The sequence below is a fragment of the Gorilla gorilla genome, chromosome 4, assembly GCF_029281585.2.
Source record: "Gorilla gorilla gorilla isolate KB3781 chromosome 4, NHGRI_mGorGor1-v2.1_pri, whole genome shotgun sequence".
NCBI lineage: Eukaryota > Metazoa > Chordata > Mammalia > Primates > Hominidae > Gorilla > Gorilla gorilla.
In genome coordinates, this window is record NC_073228.2 from 31987521 (window position 1) to 32009052 (window position 21532).

Consider the following 21532-nt stretch of genomic DNA (forward strand, 5'->3'; position numbering starts at 1 on the left):
TCCCTGCGACACCTCCCCACAATCCAATAACCAGTTAACTCCCAGCAAGCAGGGCCTTCTAACCTAGGCTACAACATTGACTTCTACCTACATTTCCTGATGCCCTTTAGGAGAATGTGATCCCACACACTAAATATATGGTTGTTTTGCCACCTTTTAATTTGTGCCTTTAAGAAAAGATCATTTGGTTAGTTGGTTACAAAGAGGGGTTTCCAATTATATTTTGATAATGCCCCACAAGTTATGAAGGTAACTTCTACTGAATATGTATATTTAAATTTTGCATTTTTCTACTGAGCACCAACGATTTATTGGAATTGATTTCAATTAGGAATTTAGGGATATATAAGAACCAATTACAGTTGTCCATACTTATCTTTGATGTGGGACAATTAAGAAGTTACAAAAAATGGGTGTTGGTGATATTTTATCATGGTTATTTAGCTTAAAATACACGTGTAAAGGCACGTGTCTTCCATTTTTCTCCTTTGCCTTTTAGCTGCTGTTTTCCTGCCTCTGACATGTTGGCTGCTCAGAAACTGCTCTCTGGGCAGTGATTGGGGAACAGGGTATTCAAGTTCACTAAAGGCTCAATTTTCCATTGATAGAATATCAGTGTCCACAGAATTAAGACTGCAAGCACAGCAAAGGCACCCATATTGAATGTTCCCTTAAATTGCTTTTATTTGGAGACAATTCTGAAAATGAAGTGTTATAGAGGGCCCAGGAAACTAAGTTGAGCCCACCTGACCCTGTGATGAATCTTGGAACTTCCGTCTCTTGAATACATTCTTAGTAGTGGCTTCTTGGCATTTTCAAAAAAGGAAAAAAAAAATATGGCATAGACAGCTTATTACTGTGATTCTTTGAGTTTTCTCAGGTGAGTTTTTTGATAAAATATTTGTGAAGTGGCTTCATGGTTTCATTTGATGATTCACTCTTATCCTTTCCTTATCTTGAATAAAATCCCATTCATTTTCTTTTTAAAACTTCAGCTTCTGTAAAGGTTTCCAGATCCTGATGTGGATGTTAATGTTCATGTGCAGAAAAACAATGAAGGCATAGCACCTCTAGAAATTTCAGAAGGCAGTGGGACCTGCTGTGTCCCAACAGTACGCTGATTCTCTTCTCTGCAGCATTGTGGGTGTACATACACTAGAGGACAGAAGCTCCTCATATGCCTGGGCACGTGCCTCCATAAAGCTGCTGTGGGGAAAGGAAGCCACTGACAATAAAGACAACTTAAGCTGATGAAAATCAGCACACAGCTCCACTGGTTCAGATTTCTAATGCAGAATGCCAGATTCTAAATTATCTTTTGACACTTAAAAATTGGGAGGAAGAGTCATCCAGGCACAGATGGCTAGGGCCCTTGTCCATTAGACTACAGCATTATGAGACGTTGCTTATCTTACTCTTTGAACCTTTTCTGTGACGAGTAAAAAAAACACAAACAAACAAACAAACAAAACATTAATTCCTATCCCCTTCCAGAACTCAAGAAAAGCGCCTCTTCTGAGGTTGGGTGCCGTGGCTCATATCTGTAATCCCAATAGGCCAAGGCGGGAGGATCACTTGAGCCCTAGGAATTCTAGACCAACCTGGGCAATATAGGGAGACGGTCTCTACAAAAAAAAAAAAAAAAAAATTAAAAATTAGCTGGGTGTGGAAGTGCGCACCTATAGTCCCAGCTACTCAGGAGGCTGAGGTGGAGGATTGCTTGAGCTCTGGAGGTCAAGGCTGCAGTGAGCTGTGATCGCACCACTGCACTCCAGCCAGGGCAACAGAGTAAGACCTTCTCTCTAAACAACAAAAAAGGAAACCTCCTATGGAGCACCAATGCAAAGGTGTCCTTGATTTTGGTATTTGTGCTTGAATACAGACCATGAGCAAAAGCCTCACCATCTTTCCAGCATAAGAGCTAAGTAAATCAAATACTCTGGTTCATTCAGCCTTTGCTGCATTGATGTAGTGCAGTGGTTAAGAGCTTGGGCTTAAATCCTGGCTGTGCAGCTTTCTACCTGTGAAAGTTGCTTAACCCCTCTGTGCCTTATTTTATTCATCTGTAAAATGGGGATAAAAGTGCCTATTTCATAAGGATATTATAATGACTAAAATAGATAATACATAGAAAGTTCTTAGAACAGCTTCTGGCATTCAGTAAATGTCAGGTATTTATTTCCTTGAATTTTCAGAGCAGCAGGCAGAAATACTGTCAACACGTCATGAGCCTTTGTGATGGCAGTTAAACAGCTGGAATCTTGTAGGTCAGGTGCTAGCTGGCATGCCTCGGGAACCTGGATCAGAAAGATAAGCAGTGAGGAAGAGGCGCTGCTGCAGGACCTCTCTATCCTACTAGGAACAGCCCTCTGTCTAGCCCCCATGGGTCCCTCCCAGGAAAGAGAAGGGACTAGAAGTGGGAGAGGCCACACAAACTGAACAGGGAAGTAGGGGAGTAGGTCTTGGTTCTGCCTCATGACCCATCTCTGCGAGCCAGTCTTCAGGAATCACATCTCCAGCTTACACACGCTCAGGAATTACTCCTGGTTTTAAAGGGCAACTCCTCTACTTAATGACTACACCCTTGGGCAGTCACTTGACCACTTATCTGTAAAGGGATACCAGTACCTCACACAGTTGTTCAGGAGTAGCTCCCATAATGTAAAGCACCTGGCTCGGAGCCTGGCATAGAGAGAGGGGCTCAGTGACAGATGGTGCCTCTTGTTACACTTTTCCTAGGTCTTCTCCCGGGGCTAGCATTTCTCTGCTTCTCATTGGAGTAAGATCCCTAGAGTGGGATATTGGAGAATGTCTGTCTGGTTCTAGTACACACCTTGAGTCCTCAAACCTAGGCTGAAGGGATCCTCAGCTCCAGGAACATGGACATTATATTAGGGGTGGGGCCAAAGTCTTGGAAAATGAGCACTCATTCAATTACCATTTCCTTCCAACACACCCGAGCACCACAACACCGTAGCCCGCAGCCGTGGCTCACTGGACTCATCGGGGAGGAATGCGGTGGTGGTGCAGCCTCTCTCCAGGCATACTGCGTGAAAAAGCCCCTCCTTGAGAATGATGGCTTTACAGTCTCCACCATGACCAACCAGGATTTGCTGTAGGAATGCAGGAAAGTCCTATTAATAAAATGCAATCACATTAGTGGGTCAAATAAGAAAATACAAATGGTCATCTTTATGGATGCTGGAAGAGTGATGAAATGCAGTATCCTTTTCTGATCAAAATTATTTTTAAAAAAGAATTCAAAAAGATAATTCATTAGCATAATGAAATATACCTATCTTAATAGGGACTTCCCTAAGACTCAGAACCAAGACAAGCAAGAATGATATCACCAATATTACCTAATACTGTACAAGAATTAATGGCCAATGTGATTCAATAAACCAAAAATCAAAATTTTCAAAGTTTTTTTTTCAAAAAGAGGTTCCAAATTATCATTATTTGCAGAAAACCAGTCTGAGTGATTGGATTCACAAATCCTTGTGTGCAGAAAACCAAGAAAGTAATAAAACCAAAATTCAGAAAGTAATTAAACCAATATTCAGAAAGTAATAAAACCAATAAAAGTTCTGTAAGGCAGCTGGTTACAAAGTAAACATGCCAAATCAGTAGCTCTTCTATATATGAGCAATAACCAATTTGATTTTTAATAAAAATTTTAATAATAAAAATACCTGAGAATAAATTTAACCAAGCTTATGCAAGGATTCTGAGGAAAAAAAATAAAAACTTTTACCAGTGGTCATAAAAGAAGATTTTTTTAAATGAGAAGATATATCATTACCAGACTGAAGGACTCAATCTATTAAAAGGCTACTTTCCCCAAATCTATACATTTCATAAAATTCCCATCAAAATTAGAATTTTTTAAAGGACAAAATGATTTTTTTTTTTCGAGACAGAATCTCACTCTGTCACCCAGGCTGGAGTGCAGTCATATTATCTTGGCTCGCTGCAACTTCTGCTCATGGGTTCAAGCAATTCTTGTGCCTCAGCCTCCCAAGTAGCTGGGATTACAGGTGTGTGCCACCGCACCTGGCTAATTTAAGGACAAAATGATTCTAAAGGTCATCTGGAAAAGTGAATAAAAAAATTCAAGCCAGGAATCAGGCTTACAGCTACCACACTGTGGAGGGAAAGAGAAATTTCTCCCCCAATTAGTGTGCATTTTTCAACCTTTAAAAATCCATGCTTTTGTTTTTTAAATAAAAATTCTTCTCCCATTCTCATTCCAGTCATACTCCGTCCTGTCTTTCCCACTGAATGTTACTATGAATCCTGGACCACAGGCATGGAGCAGCTAGCTCTGAAAACAAAGTGGTAGCAGGAAGATCAGGGAAGGAAAAGAGAACTCTAAACACCACCAAAGTGGCAGTAAGTCTGCCATTTTATTCCCCCTCTGGGGTCTCCTGGCCTGGACTCAAAGATGAACCAAAACCTGGAATTGCATACCAGATGCAGATAGAAAGAGCTCTGAGCCTCTGTTTCTGACCCTAGGAGAGAGGGAAGCACCCCTATAGGTCAGCAAAAGCGGGGAAATCCTGTGTTTGCTGTCTCTTTTCTCCCCACACCAGCCCCTAGGCAATCTCACTGCAGCAGTGGCAGCCAGGCAGGTGCCTAGAACTTCAAGGGAAGGAAATTCATCTCTCTGCCAGAGGAAGAATGGTCCCAACAGCAAGGGAGTCATGCCCATGGCTTTTTTCTCTTTACACAACCTTCCATGCTTGGCCGTGGAGGCAGACAGTCACAGAAACTGTAGGGCAGAGCAGTACAGTTAAAACCCTGACTTTCTAGCCAGAGGACCGGAAAGAGGGACCCCTGAGACTGTAAAGTGTTGAGATTTCAGAGAGGAGGGAACGCAAGAAGGCAATACCCTAAAGTTGTATGTGAACTCCTGGGCTCATGCCCAGGCATTCCGTGTGTGGATCTGAACAAAGGCTTTGAGAACTGAACGGTGGGACAAGGCACTGTCCAGTCTCGTACCCGCCACTGGGTGGCGCACACACGGGGCGGATCTGAACAGCGCGGCAAAGGCTCTGAAGCTTAATTGATATTGAACCACAACCCGCAGGAGGCAGGTGGGAACTTGTGGACTGAACCTAACCAGGACGATTGCCTGCCAAAGCAAAAACACAGGCTTCCAACATGGCCCAGATTCTCATAACACAAAATTAGAATGTTCAGGATACCGTCCGTAACTACTTGACATGTAGAGAACAGAGAGAACCTTAATTTCCTGAAGACACTCCTGGGCTCAAGGGATCTTCCCACCTCAGCCTCCCGAGTAGCTGGGATTACAGGTGCGTGCCACCACGCCCGGCTAATTTTGTATTTTTAGTAGCGACTGGGTTTCTCCATGTTGGTCAGGCTGGTTTCTACATTTCACGTAAAGCACTAAATATATAACCTAAATAGACTATGAAAACCTAGGTGTTTTGTAATCCCTAAAGCAACTACATTTTCAACTTACACAAAAAGATACGGTTAAAAAAATCAGTGAATTAAAATGGAATTCCAAAAAATTCAAATAATCCAAAGGAAGGCAGGAAAAGTCAAAACAGGAATGAAAAACACAGGGAAAAATAGAGAACAAATAGAAAACACAATAAAATATTAAATGTAAATCCAAACATACCAACGATTATATTAAATTTAAAAAGTTGAAATATGCTAATAAAAAGATAGATTGTTGAATGTAAAAAACTAACAAACAAAAAACCCAACACTCAACTATATGTGTCTAAGAAACTCATTTTAAGTAAATAGTATAGATTAAAAATGAAAGGACAAAAAAGAAAGATATATCATACAAATACTAATCAAAAGAAATCTGGAGTAGTTACATACCATCAGACAAAACAGACTTCAGAGCAAGGAAATTTACCAAGGATAGAGAGGGACATTACATAATGATAACAAGGTCAATTTTCAAAGAAAACATTAACAATCCTAAGCATCTATGTACCCAACAACAGAGCTTCAAAATCCATGAGGCAAAACCTGACAGAACTGAAAAGAGAAATGGCAAATCAGCAATTACAGTTGGACACCCCAACCTGCCTTTCTCAGTAATCCCTAGAACAAATAGATCACATTCTGGATCATAACACAACATTTTTTTTTCTTTTTTAGACAAGGTCTTGCTCTGCTGCTCAGGCTGGAGTACAGTAGAGCAATCTCAGCTCACTGCAGCCCAACTTCACGGGCTCAAACGATCCTCCCACTTCAGCCTCCCGAGTAGCTGGGACCACACGCTTGTGCCACCACACCTGAGTAATTTTTGTATTTTTGGTAGAGATGGGGTTTCGCCGTGTTGCCCAGGCTGGTCTCGAACTCCTGACCTTAAATGATCCATCCGCCTTGGCCTCCCAAAAGTGCTGGGATTACAGGCATGAGCCACCACTCCAAGCCCATAAAACAAACCTTAACAAATTTAAAAGAACAGAAATAATACAAAGCAAGGTCTCTGAGCATAATGGAATTAAACCAGAGATCGATAACTGACAAAAATCTCTAAATAGTTGGAAATTAAATAATATACTTCTAAGTAATCCATGGGTCAAAGGAGGTAGTCTCAAAGGAAATGAGGATATTAGAAAATACTTAAAACTGAACAAAAACAAAAATACAATAAATCAAAATGTGTAGATGCAGCTAAAGAAGAGCTTAGGTGGAAATTTATAGCATTTGATGCTTATTTTAGAAAAGAAGGAAGGCTCGAGTCAACAATCTAACCCTCAGCTTTAATAAACTAAAGAAAAAAAAGGGCAAAATAAACCTAAAACAAGCAGAAGGAAGGAAGTTTTAGTAAGTTAAAGAAGCCACTCTCAAAAGGTTACATATTGTATGAACACATGACATTATGGAAAAGGCAAAGCTACAGGGACAAAAAACAAATCGCTTGGTGACCAGCGATTGGGGTAAGGCGAGGATGCCATGACTGGGAAGCATGAAGTAGATTTGTGGGAGTGATCAAACTGTTCGGAATCTTGATTGGGGTGGGGCTACAAAACTCATAGGGCAGTATACCCCCAAATAGCCTTTTTATTAAAATAATAATCTCTCACTGTTCGGAATCCTGATTGGGATGGGGTTACAAAACTCATAGAGCAGTATACTCCCAGTCTTTTTATTAAAATAATAATTTCTATCTCACTATCTGTCTCTCTCACACACACACGCACGCACACACAATCTCTTTCTCACCATGCAGACTGTGTCTGTTCACCACTGCCAACAGTATGACAGGTATAATAAGACTAAATATGTTTTTTTGTTGAATTAAAGCCATTCATTCAAAATGAATCACTGGTACCCAAAAGATGGGGTCTAACTTATGTTTAATTATGATGGGAATAAGTAGCACTTATTGACTGATTTTTAATTTGCCAAGTACTGCCAAAGATTCAGATGCATTATTCAAATGCATTTATAACTCTTAGATCATTCTGTTCTTTAGAATGGCATATTTCGTAGCCATTTTTATTTCTTGAAATTTCAAGTCTTTTTGGTTTTTTTGATTCTTTTGGCAAACTTTCTTAAAAGTACAAGAGCCCAAGTTGCACAGGTAAATAATAGCAATGTAGCGGAATGACCACCAGATGGAGACAGAGAACATAAAGTTATTCAGACGCAAGGTTTTTGCCAGGGCCTGTTGTTTCCCAGGCTCAGGAGGCACAACACCTGGATATGAGGTTGCTCCCATTAGGACGCTGGTTCTCAAACCTGGCTGCTCATTAAAATCACCTGGGGACATTTACACTACTGATGAACAGTCCCCTTCCCCCCACCCCTGAGTTTTGTGGTCTGGAGTACGGTCTTGCCACTGAGAGTTTTAAAAGCTGCACAAGTGATTCTAGTTGCAGACAAGTTTGAGAACCACTACTTTCAAACATGCAACAGTGGAGGGTCTCGAGCTGGTGTGTTTCAGAATCATCTGGGGAATTCGTGAAAAACAGAGACTCAGGCTGTTGGAGCCTTCATTCTTTTGAGAAGCAGTGTATTCTGAAATGATGACATGCTAAACTTAACAATAGTTAAAAAAATAATCAGTACTGAATCTGATACAAGGCCAGGTGTGGTGGCTCACACCTGTAATCCCAGCACTTCGGGAGGCCAAGGTGGGAGGATCGCTTGAAGCCAGGAGTTCAAGACCAGCCTGGTCAACATAGCAAGATCCCATCTCCACAAAAGAAAAATTAAAAAATTAGCTGGGCATGGTGGCACATGCCTGTAGTCCCAGCTACTCAGAAGGCTGAGATGGGAGGATGGCTTGAGTCCAGGAGGTCAAGGCTGCAGTGAGCTGAGATTATGCCACTGCACCGAGCGTGGGTGACAGAGTGAGACCCTGTCTCAATAAACAGATAAATCAGATACAGTCTCATACTAGATTCTTTTCCAAACTGGGCCAGTGGGTTTCCTCTCCAGAGAAGTATAGGCCACACATGCTGGCAGGTGCTGGAAGAGTTTCTAAAGCCATGTTTGGTTGTTCCATTTTGGGATGTTAAGAAAAAGGCCACTCAGCCCGGTGGATTCCCAGCCTTCATGTAGTCTACTCCCCAAATTTGTTTTCACTCTCTTTTATCAAAGTGTTTAAATTATTTTATTTATTTTAATTTTCAATCTGATTTTTTTTTTTTTTTTTTTAGTAGAGATGGGGGACTCGCTATGTTGCCCAGGCTTGTCTCAAACTCCTGGTCTCAAGCCATCCTCCTGCTTTAGCCTCCCAAATTGCTGGGATGACAGGTGTGAGGCACTGTGCCCAGACTAAATTATTGTAATATTACAGCTATTATGGATTCGGTTTCTAAATAACATTTGTTGTTTTTCCATATCGTAAAAGTAATGAATCTCCATTGTGGAACATTTGGAAAAAACAAAACAAGACACACATGTAAGAAAAAATGACCTATTCTCCTGCCACATGGAGATAATCACAGTTATTTTGATATGTTTCATTACAGATTTTTTCATGATATGTGTACGTATGTATGGATATACACTCTTAAGTGTGCGCTTACACGTGCTCCAAATGTGTGTGTGTGCACATGTGCACAATCCAATCTACATCGTGGGGAATCTACAAAGTTGTGGTCACAGTGTAGAGCCAGCCCCACAGGCCTCCCCAGAGACAAGGCCCTGGACTGCCCCCAAGTCCTCCCGAAAGGGACATCTGTGGTGGTGGTAGGGCCAAGATGCCATGAGCAACCACCTGGAGGCCCCGAGTACTCACTGTGAACCAGGTAGTGGAAGGGAAGGGGAAGGGCAGAGTGAGAACCAGGAGGAATGCTTGCTTTTCTTTCCAAGCACAAGGGACCACTTTCTCCACTGCAGCTGACCTGATGCTTATGCCGGGAAGGAGGAGGGGCAGACTGCGTCCTCCAGGTCCCTCAGGAGGGGAGAAAGGGACCAAAGTGGGAGACTTGGGTCTCAGGTCTGAACTTGACCCTGCACCCGCATCAGTTTCTCTGGGTGGGGGTTGGGGAGGGAGCAGGCAGCCGGGGGCCCTCACCCACTGCAGGGTCTTGTGGATCACGAGTGATCCTGTAGTAAGTGAGGGTTTTGTTCACGTGGTTCAGAGTGTTACGGAGAGCTTTCGTTCTAAGCTTATTTGCCTGGAGAAAGGAAAAATGATCTTATTAGCACCAAAGGGTGTGGTAGACAGAACAATGGCCCCCAGAGATGGCCACGTCCTAATCTCCGAAGCTGTGAATATGTTATTGACGTGGCCATGGGGAACTGAGGCTGCAGATGGAGTTAAGGTTGTTAATTAGCTGACTAGGGAGATTATCCCAGACTGTCTGGGTGGCCAAATGTGGTCACAGGGTTCTTAAAAGCAGAAGAAAGGACAGAGAAGAGAAGAGTGAGATGTCACCAAGGAAGAAGGCCAGGGAGATGCAACCAGGCCGGCTGTGAAGGTGGAGGAATCGGCCACCAGCCAAGGAGGGCGGGCGGCCTCTAGAAGCTGGAAAGAGCCAGGAAATGGGTGGAATCCCCAGGCTCCAGAAGAAACGCAGCCCTGCCGACACCTTGACATTAGCCCAGGGAGACCACTGTCAGACTTCTAACCTGCAGAGCGGTGAGATAGTAAGTGTGTTGCTCTAAGCCTCTAAGTTTGTGGTCATTTGCTGCAGCAGCCATAGGAGGCTCATCCAAGGAGGATCCCAGCTCCAGCCCCTGGTGCCCTGGGGTAGGTTCTGCAGGACACCTGGTGTGGAACTGGAGTCTCCTTCCCAGGGCATGCCCTGCCTTTGCGGACTGTCCCCTCTGCCTGGAACCCATCCTGGCCTCAGGCATGCTCGTGCAGTGGCCTCTCTGAGCGGGAGTATTGCCACCACTCCTTCCTCCTGTGCCAGCGACTCTGAGCTCCGTGTCTGACTCAGTCTGATGCCCGCCACCCCGGCCTAGGTTTGGAGGTCAGGCAGCCCGGGGTTTCAATTCCAGCTCTGTGGCAGCGTCAGGTTCCCCACCGTGGAAAGGACACAGGAATCCCTCTCTCGCACTGCTTTCAGGAGCTGGTCTACAAGGAGACTGCTCTTTATAAAACACCGGGGAGAGTCCCGGGGACTTCCTCCAACAGGCCCTGCCGGCTCCAGTCCCACGAGTTAGGGGTCACTGAGCTCCCGCATTGGGCACACTTCCCTGGTTACACTCACTCTTGGCTCTCACATCCCTGAGCTCCACCTGCAGCATAAGGACATCCAGGCCTGGTGCGGGGAGCCATTTCTTCCCCGGGAGTAGGTGGTGGGGCACTGCCGTGTCTCCTACAGCCCTGCCTTCCCCAGAGAAGGCGCAATGTTCCCTTCTGGGGTGGTCCTCCTGGACTGCGGTGGGCCCCAGGCATACACATTTAGGTCCCCAAGTCAACTCAGACTCTGCCCTGTGAAACTAAAAATAAAGCAACACTGAAGTGTAGGATACACAGAAGGAAGGAAGTCTAAGAAGTTCTGATTTTTCATGGCTCAAGGTCACCTTGATGCTTTTATTTAATAGCATTTTCTTCTCTCCTCTCCTAGATGCACTGTTGTGCTGGTGCCTTAAGTGCATTTGTGGTCGGCCTCTTGGCCCATCTCTCATGGGAATGAGGATTCTGTGGTCAAATACATTGGGCAGACGCTGCCTACTTCATCCCCCTTACTGAGAGTCGAGGAGCAGCCCATCAGCACATTAAAGGCTCTGGTAAGTCCTACAGTAAAGAAACTGGTTTAACAATGTTTTCCAGTGTGATCTGACCAGTCTTTGTTTGCACATCATAGTAACCTCCAGCTGAGAATGCTTCTTATAAAATGCCAGCCTGGAAATTCTCCAGGGGTTTCCCCAGATCAGCAGGTAGGTAATGCTGGAAGGCATCCCGGGTGTGGGACAGACTGGGTGCTCTGCATGGAGGTGAGTGGCTGAGGTCTCCTCAGCTTGCTTGGGCTCTGAGGGGGAGTGGCACCTGTGGGCTTCCCTGGGTGCCCCCAGCCCAGTCCAGGCCCCATAGGTGGGCACAGCTGGTGGGCAAGCCTGGGTGAAACTCCCTCACCTTCCTGGCTCCTGGCCGCAGGTGCAGCTTGACACAGGGGTCTGCCAGCCCATTGTGGTCCATGGGCTTCAGGTCCCGGGTAGAGAACAGCAAAGGGTGTGAACGGGAAATCGGGGGATGGAGCTGCCAGGGCCTGCAGGTGCCTGGGCCAGCAGATGCCCTTGTCCCCTGGGTCTCCTGGCTGGGTCCATTCATGGCCCCTGTCACAGAAGCCCCTGGCCCCACACCTCCAGACACAGGCAGTGAGGGTGGCATTGCGGTGCAATCTCCCCTCCCACAAACATCCTGGCCCAGGGCAGCTGTTATGGGGCCTCTGTCAGGACAGACTTTCTCTCCTCACCATCCTGAAAGCCAGGTGGCTCACCTTCCTCTGAGCCTCCCTCCCCACCCCGCTTTGGTCAGGCCCTTCCCTCGTCCCGACTCCTCTCCCCCATCTTCCCAGCACCGCCTCCTGAGAGGCCACATCCCTCACTGACCCTAAATCCACATAACCCCGGGTCACCGTCCGAGAGGCCCCATTTCTGGCCATATTTGTCACAACTCCCAGTCAGTCCACAGAGGTCACACAAGCTGATCGGCCACAGAGGGTTCCTCCACAAGACGGCACCCCTCACTCACTCTGCCTTCCGTTCCTTTAGAAAACCCAGCCAAGCGTGCAGACCCAGGGACACACAGAAGGATGGGCAGATAGGGGCTTCGCTGACCTCAGCAGGCTCTTGTTTCGGAAAACTGCATTTTTTTTTTCTTCTGGGCTGGAGCACAGGGCTGTAGGGAGGCAGCTGTGGCATCCGTGGGGCGCAGCCGGTAACCCCAGAACATTATTCAAAGATGCACCGCAAGGCCTCTACCCAGCCGGGTCAGGGAGGCAGCCTGGCTGCTCACACCAGGCTCATCTCCAAGGGGAGGCTGAGTCTCCCTCCCAGGCCGACCCCACCTTGGTTTGGCAGAGCTCCGGGGGATCGGGGGGCTCCCAACCACCTACTTCTCTGCCACTGGAAGAGGGCAGAAGTTTGGGGGCCTGGCTGGCATGGTTTCTGGGCTCAGCCCCTGTATTCACTCGCTAGGAAGTGGATGAGTACTTTTCACCCGAAGCCTCAGCTTTATCATCATCTGCGCCTCAGCCGGGCGCAGTGGCTCACACCTGTAATCCCAGCCCATGAGCCCAGGAGTTCAAGACCGGCCTGGGCAACATAGTGAGACACCGTCTCTACAAAAAATTTAAAAATTAGCTGGGTGTGGTGGCACATGCCTGTGGTCCCAGCTATTACGGAGGCTAAGGGAGGAGGACTGCTTGAACCCAGGAGGCAGAGGCTGCAGTGAGCCATGATCATGCCACTGTACTCCAGTCTGGGCAACAGACTGAAACCGTTTCTCAAAATTAAAAAAAAAAAAAAAAAAAACGGGCAAGGATGTAAGAGTCCCATCTTCCCAGGGCTAGAGTGAGAGGGAGGGAGACGACGTGGACACAGGGCCTGGCAGGCAGAGCGTCTCCTCCCCTTCCCTGCACGCCAGGCCCCTGTGAGATGCCAGAGAAGTGGCTGAGGTCAGGTGGGCATACGTGAGCTGTGCCCTGCACTGTGGGGTTGCCTCTGGGACAGGGCCTGGCTCAGTAGCCCCATGTGCACCCACAGTGACATGGCTGCTCTTCCAAACCCAACTCCCTCACCCTGGCCTCTTGCCTTTCCCACCACGTGCCTGGAGTGCAGAGTTCTGGGAATCTGGTGGCCCACCCTGTGCAGGGGGTCCCTGACCACTGTGTCTTATTCTTACAATTCGTATACATTTGTTTGTTGTAGCTCAAAATGTTTTCACTGGGTCCTGTCTCTTGACACATTTCACTTGCATATCTTTGGGCCACCAGAAGTTTTGGCATGTCTGTCCAGTGGCTCTGGTTGTCCCACCTCTGTGCCCCAAGACACCCGTGGGGGCTAGGCTGGGGGCGCTGCCACACTGGGACGGAGTGATGCCTGCTCTGTCCTTCTGACCCCTGGACTGTGATGGGCCCTCTGCTGTCGCCTCTCCTCTCCTTCACCCGGCAGGCCCCTGAGCACCCTGAACAGCCACACATTTGGCCAGAAGCAAAAAGACCAGTGGGCACTGCCTGAGGCCGTGTCACCGTGCTGCCAACAGCTTCTGTGCCCAAACAGGTAGCTTCCCTGGCCCTGACCCCGGGTTCCCACCAGTGCCTCCACCCAGCCCTCTGTGGGGCTGCCCTCCCATGGAGTCTGACTTCTGTCCACAGAAGGGGGAGGGCAGGAGGCTGATTCCAGGTCAGGGAGCTGTTAGGGGGGCTCTTGGATAGACCCTCCCCAGCTAGTGAGTTGGCAAGAGACAGAAACTGACCCCATGGTTTAGGGGCGGCTCCCACGGGAGGGACAGGAGGAGTAAGCCATGAGAGGAGGCCCTGGCTGGTGCTGGCACTGAGGGGATAGATGGGGGGGCATCTGGCTTTGAGAGGAGAGCCTCTCCCCCAAACCCCAGCCCTGCCCCTCCCTGGGCCTCTCAGATGCTGTTGCTGGTGAAGTGTTCAGGAGAGGAGATTCTGATTCTCAAGTATCATTCAGCCTGAAAAAGGAAGTTTTGACACGGGCTGCAGTATGGATGAAGCCTGAAGACATTCTGCTGACTGAAAGGAGGTAGACACAAAAGCACAGATACTGGGTGATTGCACTTATTGGAGGTTCCTAGAACAGTCACATCCATGGAGAAGGAAGCAGAAAGGCGGTTGCCAGGGGCCGGGGGAGGATGAATGGGGAGCTGTTGTTTAATGGGTCCAGTTTCAATTTTGCAGGATGAAGAGGCTTCTGGAGATGGGTTGCACACAGTGTGAAGGTAGAAGGTACTGAGCATGACTGAACTGTACCCTAAAAATGGGTGGGTGGGTGGGGAGTGAAGGAGCAAAAAGAAATGGTTGCAATGGGAAATTTATACTTGTCTATTTTAGCACAATAAAAAAACCCAAGAGTCTCCGAGGACTGGCAGTGCTCATCGAATGCTCACAACAGCCACGTAGAGCAGGGACAATCAACCCTGTTTACAGATGGGCAAACCGAGACTGACCCTTAGAAGAGCGGACAAGCAAGGGTGCACCCTGGGGCGTCCAGCCTCCCCCAGGCCCTCCAGAGGCCTGTGCCAGTCCTGCTTCTGCTTGCCCACCCTGGGCCCCTCCCCACACCCCAGCCCCAGCTCCCCACACCCCAGGACCCCGGCTCTTTCGGGAAATGCACCACATCCCCGTCCCTGCAAAGCTGGATTTACACAGAGAAAGAACTGGGGACTGGGGGAGCCACCATGGCTCGGGGCCTCCCATCCGCACTTCCAATGCCTGAGGGATACACCCCTAAGTGGACCCCCTAAGCAGATCCCCCAAGCAGATCCCCCATCCTGGAGAGATGCGGGGGTTTTCGCTCCGGGGGGCACTGGTCGTCCCCACCTTCAGCTTCCGGTGGCACATTTGATCCTAGGGAAACTCCAGGCTGGCAGCCTGCAGGCCCTGGTGAGTGCCTGGGCCCAGCGCAGACACCCCTGCTGCGCGGTGGAGGGGCCCTGGGGAAATCCGAGCGGGACTCTCACCAGGCAAGGTCCACATCCTGGGCAGGGTGGGGTTTGACGCTGGTTTTCTGAGTGACATGGCTGAGGCCACAGCTGGGCTGGGGCTGGTGGGGTTGGGGAGGGGTCTCCCATCCCACCCCCACCCCACACAAACCGATTCCTCGCTGGATTGCGACCTCTTCTGGCCTCGGTTTCCCAGCCAGTCCCAGCCCTGGCCGGACATGCACCCTCGGGGGCGGGAAAAGGTCCCGGAGCGTCCGCCGGTCGGGCCTCGGCCCCGGGACTCTGGCCCTTGCCTTGCTCCATGGGGCTCGGGGCTCGGTCCGGGAGGAGGGGGGTCCTTTCTGCCCGGGGCAGCGGGCGCAACCGGTGGGCAAAGGTCCGCGGCCCTGGAGAACGCCGCGGCGGGGTCCACGGACACCAGAGAAGGAACCGCCAAGGTTTTCCCAAAGGACAAGCGGCGCGGCGGTCCTCCTAGTTCCTCGGCCCGCGCGCCACCCGGGAGGCCGAACCGGCCCCAGCCCTGGGCCCCCTCCCCAGCCCGCCCCAGCCCCGACCCTCCGCTGCGGGGCCCTCCCGGAGCGGCCGGCCAGCGGGGAGCAACTACGCTGCCGGCTGCAACGCGTGTCTCCCCGGGACGCAGCTCCGCCCTTCCCGGGAACAAAAGCGGCTGCCCGCGCCTGAGCTCCCAAACGGCTGGCGGGCAGGGAGCGGGCGCCGCGCCGGCTCCCCGGAGCCCAGCCCCGGAAATGGGACACCCACAGCGGGTGCCCCCAAACTTCCCACCTCTCCTGTCCGGTCGGGGGAGGGGTCGGGGCCGGTGGGCAGGGCGCGGAGAGCGCACGAAGCGCTTAGGGGGTCTGCGGCCCCGCGGCGGGGGGTTATGCCAAGGGAGAACGCGACGACGCGAGGGGGAGGGACCGAGGGCACCCCGAAGCCGGGGACCGCCAAGCCGGAGCCAGTGGAGGGGAGCGAAGTCGGCGAGTTGGAAACTTACTGCAATCGTCCACTCCTAGCCTTTGGCGTTCGGCTGGTCCTCTGGCGGCTTGGCGGCCGGCTGCGCAGGGCTGGGACCTGTGCTGGATCGTTAGGCTTCCGAAGAGATGGTCGCCATCCTTGTCGTCGTCGCGGGCGCCGTCAGAGGGGCGGCGGCGGCCGGCGCTGGCAGTGGCTGGGCGCGCGGGGGCGTCATGGGGCAGGTCCCGCGGGAAGTGGGGGAAGTAGCCAGAGATCTGCTGGATGGGGCGGATGGGGCCGGGGCACACGTCGATGGCCACATGCTCCTGGATGCAAATGGTCGCCTTTTCCCCGCGCCGCCGGGGGGTCATGCAGGCAGCGCCTCCCCGCCCCCGCACGGCCCGGCCCAGAGCGACCCCCGCCGGGGGCGGCTCAGCAGGCCCGGCATGGCGCGGCGGGGCCTCCGCGAAGGCCAGCGCGAGTGAGTGCCAGGGGCGGGCAGGCAGGGGGCCGGCCCAGCCCGAGTCACCCGGCAGCAACCACGCAGCGTGAGTGTGCGGGCTGCCCAGGCAGCGCGGAGCGGAGAGAGCTGCGTGGGGCCACACTCACTCGCACTCACACCGGCGGACACGCCGGCCTGGGACCCCGTGCGCGCACTCCCTCGGGACAAGCGGGGAGCCAGCAGGACAGGGACCCACAGAACGCACGCACACTCACACGTTCCTGCAGGTGCCAGCACATGCGGGGCTCCGTTCGCTCTCACGGGACACACGCAGGTGTGCAAGGACAATGCAAGTGCACGCACACGTGTGCAGACACGTAGTGGAAGCATCCACTCGCTCATACCTGTAAGACACACACACACACACAAACATATGCACACATACAGAGTTGGTTGAGGATGCTGTAACACAGTACACCCCCTAATGCACACACACACACACACACACACACACACACACGCACACACAGGTGATCAAGGGCACCCAGGGGAGAATCTTCCATACCCCCAAGGACCCCTAACAAGATGTACAAACATGCACCCATAAAAGTAATCGGGACCCTGGGCACAACTCCCTCTCTCCTTCCCCATCTACCAGGACATGGAGTCACACTCCTAGGCATGTGTGGACAGGCTGCCTACACACGGGCAGGACATGTATATGCTCAACTGTACAAGGACACTGCGGGCACACTCTGCGCACACATATTCTCAGGTCACATAAACACAGCACTCTGTAACCTGGAGTCAGTCCCTCACTTGGTCAGTGAGTGGGCTGAAGCACCCACTGGGACAGGGTGGCTGAGAACCAGGACAGGGCCTGGTCAGGAGGGATTGAGGGCAGGACCTGGGAAGTGAGTGATGCAATGAGGTTGGGCAGTACCATCCCCCACCCAACCACCCACTGCAGGCCTCCCACATCATCGGGTCACTAAACAAATCCCAGAGGGCCCAGCCCCAGCTGTTGCCTGGCTTTCCAGAAAGAACTCAGTTGGGAATCGCTGCTGCTTGGACAGGTCTGTCCCCAGAAAGCCCTGGGCATGGATGGAGTCCTGTCTACCCTCTGGTTTCCACTGACACATTTACCTACCAACATTCTGTCCAAGTCTCCTCTTCTGAGCCCTCACCAGAATCACCCTTAATGGAGAGTCACAGGGAGAAGACGTCCACTCGCGCATGAGAAGACAGGCCTGGAACAGAGCCTTCCTGCACAGCCTCAGAAGGGACCCACCTTGCTGACACCTTGATCTTGGACTCGTGGCCTCCAGTACTGTGAGACAGTAACATTCTGTTGTTGAAGGTGCCCAGTCTGTGGTACTGTAAAACAGCCCTAGGAAACTAACACAGCCTGTTAGCCCACAGATGGTGGAGAGATGGAATGCTCCGTGGAGCTCCAGGCTTACTGTCTACAGCCCCCAAAGTGTGCTCCGGGACCCTTGGGTGGATGTAGGTATGCAAGGTAATTTGGGGTGGTTCAAGGTGAAGAATTTCAATTGACATAATAATGTATTTATCTTGCTGGGTAAATGGGGGATCCCCAACTGTTAGGAACCAGGCTACACAGCAGGAGGTGAGCGGCCAGCCAGTGAGCAAAGCTTCATCTGTAGAAACAGCCACTTCCCATCCCTTGCATTACCACGTGAGCTCTGCCTCCTCTCAGATGAGCGGTGCCATTATCTCATAGGAGCGTGAACTCTACTGTGAACTGCGCATGCCAGTGATCTAGATTGCGTGCTCCTTATGAGAACCTAATGCCGGATGATCTGTGACTGTCTCCCATCACCCCCAGATGGAACCATGTAGTTGCAGGAAAACTGCTCAGGCCTCCCACTGATTCCACATTATGGTGAGTTGTGTAATTATTTCATTATATATTACAGTGAAATAATAATAGAAATGAAGCACACAATAAATGTAATGGGCTTGAATCATCTCCACATCATCCCTTCCCCTTCTCCCGGGTCCGTGGAAGACTTGTCTTCAAGAAAACTGGTCTCAGGTAGCAAAAAGGTTGGGAACCGCTGGTGTAAATGCTTCAAGGAATGGTTAAGCAGCTTAAGGTTTACATGCTACAAAAAGTACAGGTTCAAACGCTAATAAAAATGGGTGCAAATGAAAACACTCTCTTGCTGTGGTCCAAGGAGTTTTAAGCGTTCTATCAGAAAGACTTGCAGCTTGGAGCTGCAGCTGCCCTCCCACATCCTGTCCACTGTAACCCCTGCAACACACAAACACACATATGCACACATGCGCACGCGCGTGCACACACACACACACACGCTGTGCTTCATGCCCTCACTTGGGTGGCCTGGGAGGGAATGTGTTTTTTGTTTTTTTTGTTTTTTTGTTTTTTTTGAGATGGAGTTTCACTCTTGTTGCCCAGGCTGGAGTACAATGGTGAAATCTCGGCTCTCTGCAGCTTCCGCCTTCCGGGTTCAAGCAATTCTCCTGCCTTCGCCTCCCGAGTAGCTGGGATTACAGGCATGTGCCACCATGCCCCGGTAATTTTGTATTTTTAATAAAGATGGGGTTTCTCGATGTTGGTCAGGCTGGTCTCGAACTCCCGATCTCAGGTGATCCGCCCGCCTCAGCCTTCTAAAGTGCCGGGATTACAGGCGTGAGTCACCACGCCCAGCCGGGAATGCATGCTTTTAGGAGAAACGAAGACAACTCAGGCCCCTCATTCTCCTGGTGTTTGCACAAGTGCCTTCTCCACAGACCATGCTTCAGTCTCTTTCTTAGTTCTCCTTCTTACTGAAAGAGAGAAGCAGAGCCCCATCATGTACCCAGCTGCTTGGGGCCCAAGCCAAGTGTGCAAGCTTCCTGGGGAGCCTAGTGAGTGGAAGGCACTGCAGACCTTCCCCAAAGAAGCATCAGTTTTTGATGGATCCTTGAGCCCAGGAAGGCAATAGACAAGACATCATGGTTCACCAGAAGAGACAACAAAAATGCGGTGAGGAAGGGCAGTAGTCAAAGGTTTTATGCTCCACGAGAAGGGGTTCTCAGGGCTCTAAGCAGCAGGCAGACTTTATTGCATGTGTGGTTAGGTGATGGCGACCTACAGTTTTCACTGGGAACTGGGATCAAGAGTAACTCGACCTCCTACTCCTGCACGTCTCTCTCTGTCTCTTTGTGTTTTGTATCTCTCTCCCCATCTCACCCTCCTTATCCTCTCAGCCTCCTCTGTCTCTCTCCAAATCTCTCTTCCTCTCTCACTTTCCCTTCTCCTCATCTCTCTTTCTCTCTCCTTCTTTTCCAGTTCTCTCTCCCTCCTCATCTCGCTGCATGCCACTGTTCACGCTCCTGGGGCTCCACGTGGACAGGTGGACATGGGACTCCTAGGCTAATTTTCACGGCACAAGCACAGGGCTGCAGGACCTTGGTCCCCCACCTCCCAGCACCCTCAAAATGAGAGGTGTGGGGTGTGCCCGTGCTCTCCTGGGTGGGCGTCCCACGCTCCAGGAAGCAGAAACTGCAGGACAAAGCTGGCGCAAGTGACATGCCCGCGTGGCTGCCGGCTTCCATCTTGGGATCTGCTGAGGCCAAAGCAGAGGACACCTGCCCCGGACCGACCCTGCACCAGGGTGGGGGTAGGGGTGGGTTTGGGGGTGGGAAGGGCGATGGGAGCAGCCACTGCAAAGCAGTCCCTGGCTGGCTTCCTGCCCCGCACCCTGCCATGTGAGGCCTCTCCTCCCGCCCCCAGCCCTGCCCCTCACCACCTCCACCCCTAGGCTGTCCAGATCCAGGCTCCAGAAGTCTCCTAGGATCCAAGAACTAAGGGCAACCACTGGGCTCTGCAGCCCCTAGTCCATGAGTCAGCCACCCCTCTGCATGCTGACAAACCTTGGCTGTCACTTATCCTCCACCCCAAACCAACCCCAGCCCCATCCTATTGCAGGCCTGTGTGGCTGCTGGAGAGGCCGGGCTCCTTTCCGCACCCTGAGGCTGCCCGATATGCTTTCTGGATCCTGGAGAAAACTGACCCACTATTCTCATACCGGTGCAACTTCTTCCAATACCTCAAAACTGGACAACGTGAACTTATCTTGTTTCTTGTCTCTTCTTGCTAGGGCTGTCATTGGGACAGTCCGAGATGGGGGGGGTGGGGGGAGACAATGGATGAATGGATGGATGAATGGACAGTAGTCCAGGGAGATGTCCCTGTGTGTCCTGAACTGGGCCCTTCCTCCAATGAGAAGCCTTCCTGAGTGAGTTTATACAGTCATCCCTTGGTATCCATGGATTAGTTCTAGGGTCCCCGGGGATGCCAAAATCCATGGATCCTCAAGTCTCTGACATAACATGGCCTAGTATTTACACATCAGCTATGCACATCCTCCCGTAGACATTAGACCATCTCTACATTATTCAGGATGTGTAATACAATGCAGATGCTACATAAATGGTCGTGATACTGTATTCTTTAGGGAATAATGACAAGAACAAAGTCTGCACATGTTCAATAGAAACATAACCGTCCAATTTATTTTCTGAATATTTTCCATCTGCTGTTGCTGAATCTACAGATGCAGAGCTCCTGGATATGAGAGCCAAGTGTGCTTTGAGAGTAGGGTGGGTGAGGTTGCTAATGAGTACAGGGGAGCAGGTGTTGATCAGGAGGACCCTGCACTGGGGCATCTGGACATCCTGCCTCAGGACTTGAGACTCCAGTTGGATGGCACAGGCAGACTCGGCACAGGCAGACTCAGCCCAGGTCAAAGCCGTCCCCTTGAAGTTTCATTTTATCCCAAGCTCTTTCTGGACCCTGGAATTTGGCATCCCCTAGGCCCTGTGTGGAAGGACAGATGAACCAGGTTTTAGATAACATGTCTAGAAGAGTGAGCCCCTACTGTGTGCCCGGCACTTTCCTCACAGGATCCTCTAGCTAGAGTATCCAAGGGTCATGGAGAGAAATACCCAGTTAAAATATCAGAAATGAAAAAGCGATACCATTAGAGACACTAAAAAGACCATTA

At 50.4% G+C, this 21532-nt stretch overlaps 1 protein-coding gene and 1 long non-coding RNA gene across 4 annotated transcripts; one reads left to right on the forward strand and one right to left on the reverse strand.

Moving 5' to 3' along the window:
- Positions 1 to 659: 659 nt before the first annotated feature.
- LOC129533461 (uncharacterized) lies at positions 660 to 16721 on the reverse strand. 3 transcript variants are annotated; one of them, XR_010133767.1, is made up of 3 exons: positions 16095 to 16704; positions 2939 to 3113; positions 660 to 2297 (listed from the first exon to the last, which is right to left on the reverse strand). XR_010133767.1 is itself a non-coding variant. In XM_063706219.1 (2 exons), the coding sequence occupies exons 1-2, from the start codon at positions 16423 to 16425 to the stop codon at positions 14102 to 14104; spliced, it is 639 nt and encodes a 212-aa protein (XP_063562289.1). In that variant the 5' UTR covers positions 16426 to 16721; the 3' UTR covers positions 6776 to 14101. The 3 variants fall into 3 exon arrangements, 1 of the variants encoding a protein (XP_063562289.1); XR_010133766.1 differs by having other exon boundaries at positions 2939 to 3134; XM_063706219.1 differs by lacking the exons at positions 660 to 2297; positions 2939 to 3113 and adding an exon at positions 6776 to 14409 and having other exon boundaries at positions 16095 to 16721.
- A 79-nt stretch (positions 16722 to 16800) lies between these two features.
- On the forward strand, positions 16801 to 20587 carry LOC129533462 (uncharacterized). The gene is made up of 4 exons (XR_008679720.2): positions 16801 to 18402; positions 18940 to 19509; positions 19816 to 20146; positions 20455 to 20587. It is a non-coding gene; the product is annotated as an uncharacterized lncRNA (long non-coding RNA).
- Positions 20588 to 21532: the final 945 nt, after the last annotated feature.

Bases quoted from the DNA above. Each gene is read 5' to 3' on its own strand.
- LOC129533461 (XM_063706219.1), bottom strand. From the start codon at position 16,425: ATGACCCCCCGGCGGCGCGGGGAAAAGGCGACCATTTGCATCCAGGAG. The intron at 14,410-16,094 runs GTAAGTTTCCAA...ACCCATTTTTAG, and splicing joins GCTAGGAGTGGACGATTGCA to GGTACAGTTCAGTCATGCTC.